Source organism: Nannobrachium achirus (assembly GCF_963921795.1).
Source record: "Nannobrachium achirus genome assembly, chromosome: 13".
Lineage (NCBI taxonomy): Eukaryota > Metazoa > Chordata > Actinopteri > Myctophiformes > Myctophidae > Nannobrachium > Nannobrachium achirus.
This window is the reverse complement of record NC_137833.1, coordinates 17,720,360-17,738,122: the sequence shown is the minus strand read 5'-3', so window position 1 is coordinate 17,738,122 and position 17,763 is coordinate 17,720,360. Positions and strand designations below refer to the sequence as shown.

Here is a 17,763-nt window from a genome sequence, read left to right as displayed (position 1 = left end):
ATGTATGTATTGCTCCTCAGAATCCTGGCCAAGCACAGTGCTGACGTAGAGAGGAAACGGCGCCACCTGTTGGATGCCTTCTACCAAATGCAGTTTGCTGTCTCCGAACAGGAACACGTGGTGCTTAACGCCCAGAATCTACTACCTACTCCTGGTTATTCAAGGGCGGAGGTACAGTAAACAACAAACACATGCTCCCAAGACCAAGACTTAGAGAAAAAAACAAATGTATTTTATTATAATTAAAGTACAATGCAGTTTGTAGATCCGCTGTTTTTGAAAGTGGTTAACTACATTTTTTTTACCACTTAAACCCTATATACTTTGTAGAGTCCCCCTCCTTTTTTCCCTCTACGCCAAATCAATTCACTGAAAATAGGCAGTCTACAAGCATTGCGTTGCAATGTGTTGTTAGAGTGCAGATCTCCTATTTTTGCCGAATGTTCGCCCTTGCCCCAGAATAGCGACACGTTGGCATTTTATGCTTTATTAATTCAGGACAGTGAACAGAGAGACAGGAAAGAAGGCCCACTTATACTATAGTTCTGAACGTGTACATATATACAGTATTTATTTAACTTATCCATTCAGAACTGCTTGCATACTTTGCACTATTGCATGTATGTATATGTTTCATAACCATATGCTTTCAGAGTACGTGCACAAATATGAACGATATGAACGCAGAGAGTACAGACAGAAACATCTGTACACATATTGAACATACTGAGCTACCAGAGCGCTCCGAGCTCTCTCTCATTTCAACCAATAACCACTACTCTACTGACGTTTTCTATAGGTGTTGATCGTCAATTACCGGTTCCAAAAATAGCGACAAAAAAGCATGTGTTAAAAGTGGGGAAATCATCAGCAAGCATTCGATGCCTTACAGACTCTTTTAATTACAGAGGAAATCACATTTGCGTCTTGGCGGAGATAAGGGCATGCAGATGGCAACATTTTGTGATCCTATTTAAAGGGAAAGATTTGTCTGTGACAAAAGGCCCATATATAGCTGGCTGTCAGAAATGACAGCCTTGATCTTAGAGTAAATGGTAAATGGTGCATTTATATAGCGCTTTTATCCAAAGCGCTTTACAGAGATTGTGCATTACATTCACCCATTCACGCACACATTCATACACCGGTGGCAGAGGAAACCATGCAAGGCACCAACCTGCTCACCGGGAGCAATGTGGGGTTCAGAGTCTTGCCCAAGGACCCTTCGACATTAACTCAGGGTGAGCCCGGATTCGAACTGGGAACCCTTCGGGAACCCTTCATGCTCTAATAACGGTTTCTCTACCCCTGAGTATGCCTCAGCCCTTCGGTGCAAAGCCGCCAGCAAAATAGTTAAGTCATACCCATTTAGCCATTTGATTGAATTTAAGTATTCTTTATTTCTTTTGGAGGATATTAATATGATCAAAAGTAGTACTGCATGGCAACATTCAAAACGAAGGAACATGTCAATAAATGGGCAGACATTTCTGAGTGGGTAGAGAGGCCAGCTGGGAATCCCAAGGTCACGGGTTCGACCCATGGCTCGCCTGGTCTACAGTACGTGTTTGCGTGTCCCTGAGAATTAATAACAATAATTAAAAAAATTAAAAACTACAAGCTTGTAGATCTGCTACTTTTCTATTATTATCAGGAACATTTTAGCAAAACTTTTAAAACTTTAACGTTTTTCTTTTTTTTTTCTTTTTTTTTTTACTTAATTTTTATTCGCAGTTCGTTACATGTACAAAAAAATATATACAGGGTCAACATTATTACAACAGTTTAAGTATCACATTTTAGTCCATGTTAGATGTTTGTGGTGTCATTATGTTGGGTTTTATATTCAGTCCATTTCTCCCATTTCTCAAGGAACAGTTCTTCTTGTATCCTGAGTTTGTGTGTAAATCTCTCCATCACATATTATTTCCTCCACAATGCACAGCCACCGCTCACAAGTTGGAGGGTCACTTTTATACTAAAGTGAACATTTTTAACTCAAATCATTGCTTCTGGTGGTCCCTGGATCAAAATATTTTGATACATACATTTTGGCCAAATAACATTTTGGGGTCCTTGACGTGAAAATGTTTGAGAACCACTGATATAGAGACATACGTTTTCTGTTCAGATTTAGAAGACATTTGTAGAATGGGCCTCAGGCCTAATGGGTCAACCCTAAGTAACAGGACGTTATGGGGGGAGCGCCTCTTGGAACAGTTAGAGGCAGGCTCACTTAGACACGTAGACCCAGACTGCATGCATGGGACACAAACTGTCAAACTTTGACACGCAGACCCAGACTGCATGCATGGGACTAGGGGTGGGCGATATGGTGATAATTATACAATATCTCTGAAAAGGCATATCGTGGAGACATTGTATCGTCTCCACGATGTGCCTTTTCAGAGATATTGTATATATCGTGATACAATGAGGGAGCCTTGTAAAAAATCCTGTTTAATCGTTAATACAGAGATTCATTGAAGAATTCAATTTAAACCTGCATTTTAGTCTAAATCCGTAGTTCTCAAACTTTAAAATGTCAAGTCTCCACTTAACTCTGACAGTAGGCCTATACAAATTACGGGTCCATGTATACTGTCAGAGTTACATACTTGTAAAGTTCAATTTAGACCCCCCAAAAGGAACCCAGAGAGTCTAGTTTTTGTCAAGTAACTTGAAAAATAACCAATGTGAAAAAGATTCAGGATAAAATCGTGTATCATGATACAGCTTGGGAAAATATTGTGATATTGTATTTTTCCATATCGCCCACCCCTACATGGGACACACACTATCAAACTTTGACACGTAGACCCAGGCTGCATGCATGGGACACAAACTGGGGACCTTCCGTTTCCCAGGTGACCTCTTCACCCACTCAGCTACGGCCGCCATATATACATTACACACTCAACCACCCATAGCTCTCCTATGTCCTCGTCAGAGCCATTTGAGCAGCCATCTGCTGGTTGAAGCAGTGAAAGCAATTACTACCAAATACTGCCTTTCCCTAAATCTCCACTAAGCTACATCGCTGAGGTTGTTAGCACCTCTGTTGCAAAGCATGGGGTGTTCACGATTTCATGTCATGTATCAGCCAAATTAGGGGTGTGCTCTTGTCTGTGTGTACTTTTAGTTGTTTTGTGTGTGTGTGTGTGTGTGTGTGTGTGTGTGTGTGTGTGTGTGTGTGTGTGTGCGTGTGCGTGCGTGCGTGCGTGCGTGCGTGCGTGCGTGCGTGCGTGCGTGCGTGCGTGCGTGCGTGCGTGCGTGCGTGCGTGCGTGCGTGCGTGTATTCTTGTCTGTGTGCATAAGTGTCTTTGTGCATGCGCCAGGCGTGTATATTTGGCCAGCCCCAGGTCTGAAGCCATGGTTTAACAATGTCCATGAAGCAACTATTAGCTTGCCAGCAACAGATGGGCGAGATGACCATGTTCTCCTTCCTCATTGACCAAGCTGCACAGCACATCCAAGAGCTGTCGTGCCAGAAATCGCCTGGCTCTGGCACTAGTGGCCATTTTGAATTGTGACATTGATCTTATCACTAGCAAATTAACATTTGATTGAAAAACTACCAGCTGTGAATCCATGTGGAATCGTGTTAGTGCACAATAAAATCCTCAGTGTTAATTTATCCATTGGTAACTCAGATTGTACAAGTGTAACCAAAAGGACCTGTAAGGATGCATCATGTATTGACTAGATTCTTATAGTTACAAGGTACTTTATGAGACAAAATAAAAATCATATGTATTAAATTGAATCAGATTTTTGGGTTGATGGGCACCTTTTTATCACTCCACTAGAAACTCCTACTGGCTTCCCCAGAATTTGTTGATCAATTGATTGAATACATTAACAAGTTAGTTAACAGTACATGTAGTACTGTCAAAATATATGTAAAAATGATAACGCAAAAAGCTCAAGGGAGCTTTTTCAATTTTGGTCCATTGTACGAACTCAATCCAAGAAGATAATGAGCTGGCCATCTTGGTCTACTCAGGGAGGGCTATTCCTCAGTGGTCAAAAAAAGCCCAGTCACCCATTTTCTACAATCTACCGGTAGCTGGAGTAAGGGTCAAGCAGTGGTGTGATATGGATTTTAGAAGTGTGGGTCCTAAATTCATGACGTCATGCATGCACGCTGTTTTTATTGTTAAGTGTGTGTTTAGTGTGTGCATATGAGGCGCACGTGCGTGCAGCAAAATAAGTGTGGGCTCGCCGAGCCCACACGAGCCCATGGCATCTCACCCCTGGGGTCAAGAGAGCTTAGGTGCAAGCCCTACATTATGTGACATACATAATAATCTAGTTCTGTGGATCATCTGCCATTTCAAAAGACCTTTTTTAATTTAAATATTGTGTATTAGTGCCATGCACTCTAGAAATTTATATATTTTTTTAGACCACTTTGAGACCGCTTAAGTATTTATTGTCTGTGTGAACACAATATGTGCGTGTGTGGCGTACAAGTGGGATGTGTGTGCAGTGTGCACTGTGCATGCATATATGTTTGTGACTACAGTACACACAGTAATGTATGCATAAAAGTGCATGTGAGAGAGTGCATGCTTGTACAACAACAAAATGTTGGAAACCTTGTATGTCCAAAACCGTTCGTTTTGTATTTATCTTTTTACAAATGATTTAAACTAGTGAAAATAGCTGATCTACAAGCACACAACGCCTCGTGTGCTTGTAGATCTGCTATTTTTACTAGTTTTTTGCGACAGTCTTGTATGGTGAAACAGGGCTTTACTTTACATAAAAAACTTACAAATTTGAAACTTGGAGATACAAGGTTTCTGCCTGGCCGACAGTGACGATTTGTATGTGCGTGCCTATACAGTATATCGTCGTTGTCGGGTGGAAACCTTGTAGGCCTATGTCCAAAACCGTTTGTTTTGTATTTATCATTTTAAAAATTATTTAAACGAGTGAAAACAGCCGATCTACAAGCACACAACGCCTCGCACCGTGAGGCGTTGTGTGCTTGTAGATCTGCTGTTTTCACTACTTTTGTGCGACAGCCTTGCATGATGAATAAGGGCTTTACTTTGCGAAAGAACGTGCAAATTTGAAACTTGGAGATACAAGGTTTCCACTCGACAACGAAGATATCTTCCTTACACTTGCATGTGTTTTCTGTTTCGTGTCAGAGTCCTAATCTCACGCTGGCAGCCAGGCGGAAGCTGCAGCGTCTGCGTCTGTCCCTGGCAGAGCTGTCCCTCGCCATGCTGGAGCTGCGCTGTGCCGAGCAGACCAGGCACACCCTGGCGCGGGAACGCAAGTCCTCTGTTGAGATGGCGCTGGAGGACTTTACGCGGTCCACACCTGACCCCGACTCCATAGAACAGGTTAGACCACACTAGTTCCCAAACACTGGGCCGGGAGCAGTGCATAATAATTTGTAAATTAATAGGTGCCAGAGCTCTATAGGCTCCTCATGCACTCGCGTTTGTGCGCTTGCTCGTGATGCGCACACACGGGGAAGAAAAAACGGTTTATTTTGCTTGTGTTTTTTATCTGGTTTCTACAGTTTATTGTTTACAAAACCCCTCCACTCACTGTGGACATTGTGGAGACAAATCAGTGGCCACGCAAGCATGACAGGTTTCTTGTTTACCAACATCGAGACTACAGTATATACAGTATGTGCCTGTTTTATATAATCATTCAGTTCCCAACACATCCCCAAAACCAACAGCACCCCTATTCAAAGTTGTTAGAAATTTCTTATTCAGTGCAATCCATCAAATACAAAATTCACTACAAACGAAATGAACATACACACTCGAAACATACACTATACACACACTAAAAATTTAATGTAACAGATAAACACAGACAGATAAACAGAACAAAACAGAACAAAACAACATTAGTCAGCACATATCCATGACACATCAATAAACTGCTTAACAGCAAAACAACACCCCTGTCATAGCAAGACCATCATATCAATGCTCCACCAGACCTCATGTATCCTCAATCAGAGATGGATTTAACTCATTTACTGCCATAAAAAAAATTGACTTTTGGGGTTGACTGCTGCAATTTTCGTACCTTTTAATGTGGGTGTGTGCGTGTACATCGTGCATGCATGACGGTGCACCCTTATGAGTGTGAGAGGGTGATTTCCAATTGATAAAAATTCTCCTAGCTAATAGAGTGACAAAAGCTAAAACATCCTTTTCCAATTTAGAGAGCGAGGGCAATGAGGGGACAACCCTAAACAAAGCACCAAAAGGAGTAGGCTCCACTCTTTGCCCTACTATCCCTGATATAGAATGGAAGATCTCTGTCCAATAGTTGTGTGCAGAGGTGCAAAGTCAGAACATATGATATGAATGAAGTCTGCTGGAGACGGTTGACATCTATCACAATTCACAATCAGGAGATACATTATCATGAATTCTAGACAACCGAGCCTTAGTGTAGTTAGTCGATACGGTGTAATAGTTTACATTGAATAAGATAATGTCTCGCACAAATAGATCGGCTGTTTTCACTACTTTTGTGTGATGGCCTTGTATGATGAAGCAGGGCTTTGCTTTGCGAAAAAAAATATACAAATTTGAAACCTGCCCGACAGTGACGATATGTCTGTACTCGTTTTCAATCCCTATCCTCATTGAATCCATGTGTCCTTGGTCCAGGAATGGGTGTGTGTAGGCAAGACCTTGGGACAGGTGACCATGGGCCACCTGGCTGCAGTGTGCTTTCCATCCCCGGACAGCCTGGAGACCAGAGCACGCTGCCTGGTCCTCACAGGGAAGTGCCTGAGGCTGCAGGCTGCACTGAAGGACCCCATCCTTCCCTCTGCTGTCTGGGACACACACAGCCAGGTATGCAACACAAATAACTACACATGGACACACATACTGTAAGCCAGTGGTGCAAAGTAACTAAGTGCCGTTGTTGCCTATTGAGCTTGGCACATTTCCTAACTAAAAACTAAAACTAAATAAACTAATCTAAAACTATTAGCATTTTCCAAAAATATAAACTAATAAAAACAAGCAAATCCGCTCTAAAAACTAATTAAAATGTTAAAGCAAATATTTAAAACCAACTAAAACTAAAATGAAAAATCCAAAACTAATATAACCTTGATAAGTACTTGATAAGTACAACTCAAACATAATGTACAATATACACACAGATGCAAGCAACCTGGAAGCAGAGACAATAATGGTGGAGGGGCTTATAGTGATTAGAGAGATGATGTGAGTTTATTTAACCTAAAACCAAGGAGCTCAGGTCTCCACGGCCTGTGATCATGAGGGGATTGCAAACTAATCGCGGTCATTATTATCTGTGATGTTGGACCAAACTTTTTGCAGGAGAAGGCCTGGTCCGAGGCTAAAGCCGTTCCTGGAGAAAGGGAGGACATAGCCAGACAGAAAGGCACAGAGTCGAGCAGCGCAGAGGCCAAAGCTGCAGAGCTGCAGGTACCATTATAAACTGAACCCATCCCTCCTGACTGGAGCCCTAATTTAATGTCTTTATAAAAGAGGCTCACTTCATATCCCACCACTTTAAAGGACAACTTTGTTTTTTTTTACAACAAGGGATCATATTTTAGATTGTAATTAGAGAAAAGAAAAGATGAGTAGCGATTTTAGTATTTTGATTTCAGTGGCCCCCAACCTGGGGGCATGCATGTTCTTTTCTCTAATGACTATCTAAAATATGAACCCTTGTCCTTTAAAGTGCTGCTGGTAGTTCGCATATGGTACACACAGTTAAAGATGCCATGTGTTTGTGTGCGTACCAGCATGCGTGTCATGTGATGTGTGTGGCTAAATTTCCCTTTATTGCACAGAAGAGGCGGCACGAAGCCCAGCAGTTGTTGGCCCAAGCCAGTGAGACGCTGGCCCAGGCCGTCAATGTGTGTCTCCAACATAAGCTGTCCTCCTCCACCCTGGCCGATGCTTCCCACAACATGCTGGAGTGTCATGGCCAGCTTAACCCTGTTGTTTCCGGCCAATACCTAGCCCTGCTGCAGGTATACTGCTATGCCAAGTCTGTTTTCTCTTTAAAGCAGGGGTCTTCAATGTTTTCAGGCCAAGGACCCCTTAGTTGAGAGAGAGATGAAGCAAGGACCCCCACAACCTGTTAATAGATTCCATATACTTTCATCTTTTGACAGCACAATCATCAGTGTATTTTGGATTCATGTAAATTTGTGTTTTCAGATATTTAACTTGAACCTCAATAATTAATAAACGTGACCTTTCACTCTGTACATATAGTCTGCTCTTTTTCCCCTCTACACCGAAGCTCTTTGGCAAAAATAGCCGATCTACAAGCTCACAACGCCTCGCAGTGGCTAAAGTTCTCAGAATAGTTTCTATCACACAAAGACTTGGAGGCCCCCCTGTAGTAACTCTGAGGGCCCCCTAGGGGTCCTGGACCCCCTGTTGAAGACACCTGCTTTAAAGATCATGTAATAAAAGCTACGATTTTATTCCTGATGTGAAATTAGGTTGTTACATTAGTCAAGGAATGACGCATTGATAATGTGCCATAGCGGGGCTAAAAATATTTACCATTACAGATTACAAACACAAAAATCTTTCTCCCTTCTGCTGTAGTTTGTATTGCAGTCACGCATGAGAGAGAGACTTATGTATGTGTGTGCGTGTGTGTGTATGCCTCATTCCGCTCCCCGCGTGCACGCCGCTCTCTCATACATCTGCTATTGCCAGCTGCCTTGGCTCACTTAATAATATTCTTTTGAAGATATCATCACCTAATTCCCCAGACATGAAAAACAGACCCTAAAAAGAATGTCCTCCATTCATCCTCCTCCTCCTCCTCTTTTTTCCCCCCGTTGACCTCCAGGGCTGCCGCAGTGCCGCGGCGGCAGCCCAGGTCCTGAGCTCTGCCTGCTGCGCGGACACCTCGGCGTCGCGGCTCTCTGCTCTGCTCAACCTCCGCGGGAACCTGCTCCGCGGCCAGGAGGAGCAGGGACCCAGCAGCATGCTGAAGGGAGTGGAGGATGCGCTCAGCAACCTGACCAAGGTGCCACACCAACACCCAGGGGCGTCACAAGGGGGGGGGGGGGGGGAGTGGGACTGGGACTTACTAGGGCCCAAGGTGCAGGGGGGCCTTAATTAGTTACCTATTGAAAAATAGCAGATATACAAGCTCACAGCGCCGCACCGAGTGCCGCGCTCTTTTTTTCAAGCGAACATTTGTAACTCAAATTTTGCTTCTTGGCGGGTCCCTGGAACTAAATATTTTGAGATGGGGGTCCGTGGCCAAATACATATTCATTTTGGGGGTCCTTCACATGAAAAGGTTTGAGGACCACTGAGATAGAAACAGGTTTTTTTAAAAAACCTTAGAAGGATTTGAAATATTTTCACGATTAAAAAAAAAAAAAATAGTAGATCTACAAGCTCGCAGCGCGGCACTCAGTACCACGCTGTGAGCTTGTATATCTGCTATTTTTCAATAGTTAAAGTACCCAGGGCCCAGAATTTGCGACACCCCTGCACACCACCACCACCACTCTCTGCACATGATTTATGGCTACTGCTCTATTTACCCTGTTCACTAGAAACCTCTCAAAGACAATATGGAATTGGTCCCTTTATGTCTTTGGTTTCTTGAGTGTGATTAGTACCTTAAGTAGATTCTGGGGACAAAAGGCCAAACGTGCGACTTTCTTTTCTTTTTTATTCCACTATAAATGAAAAAGAAAGAAATCACATATTGTTCTTGAAATGCAAAGAAGCCTTTCCTTATCGTAGATCTAGGGAGGTTTGTACAATTGTAAGTGGACAGACGTTTTGTTCACGTGCATTCAAAATCTGACCTTTCCCCAGTCTCTGACCTTCATCAGGACGATATACTTTTGTTACCCAGGCTTCTGTTTAAAGGGCTAACGCACAAGATAACCAACCGCCTTGATGATTTTATTCAGGGCTTTTTCTTTTCTTCCCTTTTCACTCTATACAGAACTATAAAGACCAAGCTTAAATGCACCTGCTTTCAATAACATCTGCTTTGTGCATTATACATTCACAGGCATAACCTTCATATCCGTATTGACTTTTCTGTTGTGCAGGCTTATGGCCATATCACTATTAATCCCAACCACCTGAGCATCCTTGGAGAGCTGCCATCCAACCTGAGGATTCTACTCCTTCAGCACACCGAGGATGGGTACGGTCTGACTGCTGGCTCTAGCTCTGCTCTGTACTCTGTCTGTGCCAGGGTTATACTGTACTAGTAAGACACCTCAGGGCAACAAGCGACCTCGCCTTAAAGGGCGAGGTCACGCCACAGTGATGTGGACATCAGGGATGTGGACATCAGTGATGTGGACATCAGGGATGTGGACATCAGAGATGTGGACATCAGGGATCTCCATATATGGGCATAAAAGAGATTTGTTCCCCTGGCATCACAGGGATCTCCATATCTCATATATGGGCATAAAAGGGATTTTTAATTTCCCCCCTGGCATCACAGGGATCTCTCTAACAGGGCATCATTAATATTGATGACATCAGGGAACTCCAAATATGGGCATAAAAGGGATTCTGTTAGTGTGACATCAGTGAAGCCAAAAGGTGTGATGTCAGAGCAGCAAACCAATTCTATTAAGAGTGGTTCCCCTGACATCACAGTGACATCAGAGCATAATGTCAGAGCGGCAAACCCATAGACCGTAAAAATGTGCACACGTCTACACAGCGGGCGGACGTGTACAAGCTGTGGCGTTTCCCATAGTAAACTGCGACCTTTGGTCGCAATAAAATAACACAAACTAGAACTGACAAAACAAACTGTAATAAAAATTTGGCTTTGAAAAACTATAATAAAGGAAAATGAAACTGTTTACAAAACTAAGTGTAGATCAGCTGTTTTTGCTATTTTTTTATCCATATTAAAACCAAAAACTAAAACCAACACTAAACTAACTCTAATCATTTTCAAAATCTGCTCCTAGACTAAACTAAACTAGAAAAAAAAAAACACTTTAAAAACGAATTAAAACTATACTGAAAGTCAAAATGAACAAAAAAAAATATATATATACTGTATATATAATAACCTTGCTGTCTTACTGTTGGCTCTCACTCTTCTCCGTCTATTCCCGCTCTTGCTTTGATGTATGGCCCCATCTGCCTACAACTGTCTCATGGTGTATGAGTGCATGACCGCAGGTCACATGTCACATTAGGTTAACTTGACATGGTCAGACTAATATCACCGTGTAGATATTAGTCTGGGATCTCTGTGCTAAACCTGCATTTCCAGGGGGCGGATAAAAAAAATGCCTCTGGTGATAGAGCCGCCATATATTTGCATACTGGGCCCTGAATGGTCCCTCACAACTTCAGAGGGAATGAAATCCAATCACAGCTGAGCGGTGCAATGGCAGATTCATCTGGTTTCCAGGCTAACATTGGGTTAGGATTGCAGATATAGGGCCGCCCTATTCTCGTCTGTACCTTAGCCCTTATCCCCACACATATTTACGTGTTTTTACTATTTGGAAAACATTTTAAAAATCTTCTAATAGCCGATCTACATTGACACGTTGTGAAACTTGTAGAACGGCCATTTGAACTATTCTTCTTTACACAATTTACAATTTAAGCATTTAGCACTTTTTGGGGCAATGTATACACTATACATTGCCAAAAAACACACTATACATAATACGGTCGTAGACAGAAAAAAAATAAGGGATCAAGTATAGACCCCTGGAGGTGGTCAATGTGGATAATCGGTGCCAGTGATCAAAGTTCCCATCGATGTCAGGTCACATTTCTATCAATAAAAACTCTTTAAGAATATATGTGAATAGACCTTCTATAAATGTGTGAAATATCTGTATGTGTGTGTGTGTGTGTGTGTGTGTGTGTGTTTGATTGAACTGTTCTGTGTGTTTCAGGTCCGAGCTTTATGGAGCGTTCTATGAAAAGTCCAAGCTGGCTGACACTCCGAAAGGGAAGCCTTTGCCAGCTTCAAGTGAGCCTTGTTCTTCATGTTCGCTAATAATCGTCCCTCCCACAGTTTTTTAAATAACACAATTGATGAGGGCAGATAGGGAGAAGATCTTTACATCAAGGAAGCAAGCACGACTCCATAAATCTTCTCTTTCTCTGAGCAATTTTACCGGGTGCACGGTCGGGAAAGTAACTTTTAACAAGAGAATCTCTAAACAAGAGAATACCAGCACACACGGAACTGTCATTTAAGGCACTTTTGTTTTTGCCTGGTTAAGACCAGACTGCACTCAACACCACCCCCTGGTGGTAGTGGTGTTGTAGTGAAGTCTGGCCCTCCACGTTAACTAAGCTTTTTCCCCTAGCCCGATGAGAGTGCTAGCCAATCAGGGCTGTAGGCTTGGGGTACGTGGTGGGTGGTGGCCTGGTTCAAAACCATTCAGCCAATCAGGCGAGTCTGTGTGTATACAAACACATCCTCCCTCCACTCTCATTACAGGCATCAAAGAGTTTAGTTGTCTTTGATGTTTCATTGATTAGAGAGAACACTAACGAGCTATTGACACTTGTATGGCTCAATCAATTACTGCGGTTTTCAACCCCTTTGAAGTTCAAAGGGAGCAATTAAGAGCAAATCACCTTGACATTTTTTAAACCGCCCCTAACATCACGTCAATAGGCTTTAGCCCGCCCCCCAGAAAAATAATCTCTCCCCGAAATTCCAGACTCTCTTCCCAAAACGAAGTGTGTGATAGAGTCTGGTTTATCAACCAGGCAACTTTTGTTTAAGTGTATACTTGCAAGCCACAGAGCAAACAAACAACGTACGTGTTTCAGCGTCAAGCCTTCTTCAGTGTTGTATGATGCTGTCACTGGAAGTGTCACAACATTTTATAGTGTCCGCAGTAAAGACAACTTCCCGTGTCTGTGTAGACGTTCCTAACTTCAGACCAACGTATACCTAAAGTGCAGATAGGGAGATGGACACACAACATACTGTGCTGTAGGTCCAGCCGGAATCGAACTGGGGAGGTTGTGGTTGTATGTGGTCGCTCAGTGTATCCAGCTAGCAAGCAACAGCTGAAAACCGCCAACCCCCTCATCGTTATTTTTTCTCTAGCTCCAGGTAAACATGACATTTGACATACAGTGCTGGATACGGCATTGTTTTGAGCATTCCCATGGAATGAAATATGTATTCCTGTGTAACATTTTATCCCATGAGGCAGATTGAAAGTTCAATGTTTAATGAAGGCAAGGAGGGAGAAGGTGATGGGAAGAATAGCAAGGCACCCGGAGTTTCCTCTGACGTCTTTGCAACTGGCCCAGCATGTGAACACCAGTTTTTTACACGCCCACTCCCCAAAAAACGATCATTATCATAATAATATCTCCCCAAATTACCTTTCCTTTGACAAGCCCGCTAAAATCAACTCATGCAGCCCAAGAGATAGGATGGAGAAAACAAAAGACCAATTGAGAGAGACAAAGAGAGGGCGGGAGACATCGAGAGATATCGTCACTGTCAAGCAGAAACCTTGTATCTCTGTCATCTAGTGCTGTCGCCTCACAGCTAGAAGGTCCTGGGTTTGATTCCCGCTGGGGACGCTGTGGGCGCTGGGGGGCGTCTTCTCTCCTCCGCATCATCAGCGCCCATATCCTTGGTGGGGTTGGCGAAAGGGCCTTTCTGTGTGGAGTTCGCATATTCTCCCCATGTTCCCTAGGGTAGGCACCCTCATAAAAAACATGCAGTAATCCTGGTCTCTATAATGCCTCCCCCTGGAGGGGAAAGGAACTGGTTGGAATAACGTGTTCCTTCCACGAGCTACAGTACGTCCTACCGGGTAAACTCCCCCTGTCAGGTGATAAGAAGCGGCTTGCTAACTCCTCATGTACTGAAGGAAGCATGAGCTCAGTTCGGGGCCCTCCCCAGGTTGGCAGAGGTAAGGTATCGCCCAGGATTGCAGCTTAGGCATTGGCACCAGGTGAAAATGGGTTACAAAATCGTAGGATAAAAGTAAATAATAATAAAAGAAACCTTGTGTCTCCAAGTATCAAATTTGCATGTTTTTTCATAAATGAAACCCTGCCTCATCATATAAGACTGTCGTACAAAAGTAGTGAAAATAGCAGATCTACAAGCACACAACGCCTCGCAATGCAAGGTGTTGTGTGCTTGTAGATCTGCTATTTTCACTCTTTAAAATATTTTAAACAATGCTAAATACAAAACGGAACGGTTTGGGACATACAAGGTTTCCACCCGACAACGACGACCTGAGAACAAGACTGGAGGAGAGGGTGCAGTGCTGCTTCAGGGGGACCAATTACAAGGCCTGTACTCTGTGTGTGTGTGTGTGTGTGTGTGTGTGTGTGTGTGTGTGTGTGTGTGTGTGTGTGTGTGTGTGTGTGTGTGTGTGTGTGTGTGTGTGTGTGTGTGTGTGCGCGTGTGCGTCTGCCATTGTATGCATGTCTGTGTTTGTGAACTCTATCACCTGCAGGTTCACTGAGGTGCTCCAGGGTGGCCAAGGTTTCTGTCTGCCCCAGGGCTCTGCTGACGCTCCGGGACCGCGCTGTGACCTTTAGCCTGGAGACAGTGGTGGAAAAAGTACTCTTGATTTCTTACTTAGGCAAAAGTATCAATGCTGCAATGTGGAAATGCTCCGTTACAAGTAGAAGTCCGGAATTCAAAATGTACTTGAGTAAAAGGCACAAAAGTATTGGTATAAAAATGTACTTAAAGTATCAAAAGTAAAAGTACTCATTATGCAGAATGTCCCATTTATAAAAAAAAATCTTTGGAAAATAGCAGATCTACAAGCTCACAATAAATGGCGATGCGACACATTTGTAGAGCAGCTATTTTCAAACGTTCAAAATGTATTTACTGCAGGGCTGAAGTGGTTAATGTATGTTTTGTTATAATAATCAATCTACAAAGTAACTAGCAACTAAGGTTTTCAAGTAAATGTAGTGGAGTAAAAGTACAACATTTGGATCCAAGATGTTGTGGAGTAGAAGTAAAAGTAGTGGAAGTTGGAAATATTCAAGCAAATTACAAATACCTCAAAATAGTACTTACACAGCACTTGTACATAGTTACTTTACACCACTGCCTGGAGACGAGAAACCTCAGAGATGCCTCCCACGAACGGCAAAACCCCCCCAACTGTGGGTCCTGGGTGAGACCTCTGATGCCTTTTGTCTCTGAAAGCATTATTATCCACTGCACACCTCAGTGGCGTCAGTTCAGAAAAAGCTAAGGTATGGCAACATGACTGGTGTCTTGCTTCGCGCGCGTGCAAGACACCTGCATGTTGCCATACCTTAGCAACAGGATTCATTTTTTCCCCCGTTTCTACAGTTTCTTGGGCTGGATATGGCAACCGGAACGGCTGTTCAAGTGCAGCTAAACTTGGCATAGGCTATAGTAAACGTGCCACAATTAACAATAATGAATTGCACCTGTACCATTTTGTCAAGATGGGGAGAATACAAGTGTGGAGAATATCATTATAATACCTTGTTAAAGTGACCATTTTGTAAAATTTTGCATTTGTAGTTATTTTACTGTAATTTAACAACATAATAACCAGAACAGATAGACAAAGAGACATTAATGGATTTATATTTAAAAGTAACTTTTATGTTCCCCCCTGGACCCAGGGGATGGCAGCTGCATACCCCTGCCATACCCAATTGACGCCCCTGGCACACCTCACAACAAAGTACTCACAAGCCCTCTCACGTCCACTTCTCTGAGCCTGACCATACAAATTTGGTATATTTCTTGTTCCTGTGTCCAGAAAACCACCGCAGATGAAGAAACTGGCTTCAGAGACATTGTGCATGGTATGGAGGACTATCTGCATCCGATTCTCTCGCAGTTTGACTTCTCTTGCTTCAGGTGAGTTGCATAGGTCAGCAGATCTCCCCCCTTTTTGCTCCAACAGAGATTTGGAGGATGTTGTTTTCCTGACTACAGGGAGGCCAGGCAGCTGTGTAAACATTTGATACTTTGATGTGAAGACCTTAATTAAGGTAAAGGATTCTACTAAAAAGAGGTTTGTATGGTGACTATAATGTTGTGTAGATCAGGGGTCTTCAACGTTTTCAGGCCAAGGACCCCATGCCCATAGTTGAGAGAGAGATGAAGTGGGGACCCCATAACCTGTTCATAGATTCCATATCGTTTCATTGTTTGAGAGCAAAATCAATCAGTGTAGTTTGGATTCATGTCAATTTGTTTTTTCAGATACGTATTTAACCACTTCGTCAATCGAAGTCAATACATAACTTAACATTTCACTCTGTACTTAGTCTGCTCTTTTTCCCCTCTACACCAAATGTCTTCTGCGAGGCGTTGTGAGCTTGTAGAGCGGCTATTTTTGGCACAAGTTCTCAGAATATGGACGCTAGGGTTCAAGTGGTTAATATAAAAAAGGAGAAAAAAGGTCACACAAAGATTTGGAGGACCCCCTGTAGTAACTCTGAGGACCCCCTAGGGGTCCCGGACCCCCTGTTGAAGGCCCTTGGCATAGATGTTTTGACTTAACTGTGTGTGTGTATGTGTGTGTGTTCTTCTCAAAGCACATTGCTTATTACCTACAGTACCAACAGCGGGCAAGCCGCAGGAATCTTACTCTAAACCCAGGTTCTCCTTCCTGTGTTTCTTGAGGCTTGGATCATTGCTTCCTTCCCCCTACTTGTTTGTGCTGGGCCCCTTACTGTAGCCTTACTTATTCCTCCACCCTCCTTATCTCCCTCTCTCAGGCACCGTGCTCCATCAATATCCGACCCCGACCCCCCCAAACCCAAAGAAAAGGAAGAGAAAGTGGGATCTGATAAAGGTCTATCAGGTGCGTCTTCGCCTCAACTAGCTGATAGTCAGTATCCCCCGTGGCCGTGGGGTTATCTATACTGTGTACCTTATGGATCAGGATGTCGCTGTTAGGTCTGCATTGTGTTCCTACCTGTTGGTTTGGCAGTGATTAGCGCCTCAGTGGGAGACTCTGCAGCTCTGCTTTACCCCTCTCTCTCCGGGCCATGCGGAATACAGTAGTACACGATTTCATCCCATTCAAGTTGGCTTTCAGACACAAGGTGATGCCTTAGGTATCTGTACAGTGTTGCCACTATAGGGATGGGACGTTAATCATTATTATCGTGATAAAAAAACACTCACAATAATCGTATTGTGGAGATTTAACCCTCTAAGGCCCAAATATAATGATTATAATTACATCTAACGATGCTTCTCCTCCATTCACGTTTGGTGAATGTAGCCTTGGCCAGGAAAATTTGATGTCATCAGGTGGTAACCATCGATCATAAGGTGTTTCGAACCGCAAACCACAACACCCTCCTGATGGCCGGTTCGGCAGTGGTGGCCAAATCACTGCCCATCTCCTCCTCCTGACCAAGGCTAAACTCCCCTCTCCTGCTCTATTTGTTTTTTCCCAACAAGAGGCTTCTCTGGGGAGGTATTGGGTGGGTCCCTCCTGAGGTCTTGAGGTGACACAGGTGCGTAGAGTTCTCCAGTACTGTGGGGTTATTCCTGCCTGGAGTTCTCCTTCGTCTCACCAACTCACCAACCAAGTTGTGCGCTTTTTATTTCAAGTAGAAATACTTGAAATAAAAAATTGAAAAAAATCAGATGGTGTTGTAGGAGTCCTAATAAGAGGAAAATGTAATGTTTTTTTCAAAAAAATGTTTTTGTAAGGTTTTATAGCCATAAATCATAAATCATAAATCATGCTCTAATTTACATATGGGGGATATTTTT

At 43.1% G+C, this 17,763-nt stretch overlaps 1 protein-coding gene across 1 annotated transcript in view; it reads left to right on the top strand.

Annotated features, from left to right (window-relative positions):
- Positions 1-17,763, top strand: part of cfap46 (cilia and flagella associated protein 46) — a gene marked incomplete at both ends in the record, with an annotated part of 97,491 nt that overhangs the window by 59,444 nt on the left and 20,284 nt on the right. Inside the window, 11 exons of the mRNA XM_080740602.1 lie at positions 21-171; positions 5,163-5,360; positions 6,663-6,851; positions 7,350-7,457; positions 7,832-8,014; positions 8,854-9,033; positions 10,085-10,182; positions 11,924-12,000; positions 14,480-14,586; positions 15,785-15,885; positions 16,752-16,864. Of these exons, the coding sequence (XP_080596728.1) occupies positions 21-171; positions 5,163-5,360; positions 6,663-6,851; positions 7,350-7,457; positions 7,832-8,014; positions 8,854-9,033; positions 10,085-10,182; positions 11,924-12,000; positions 14,480-14,586; positions 15,785-15,885; positions 16,752-16,864 (1,505 nt within the window). The remainder of the gene's footprint in view (positions 1-20; positions 172-5,162; positions 5,361-6,662; positions 6,852-7,349; positions 7,458-7,831; positions 8,015-8,853; positions 9,034-10,084; positions 10,183-11,923; positions 12,001-14,479; positions 14,587-15,784; positions 15,886-16,751; positions 16,865-17,763) is intronic.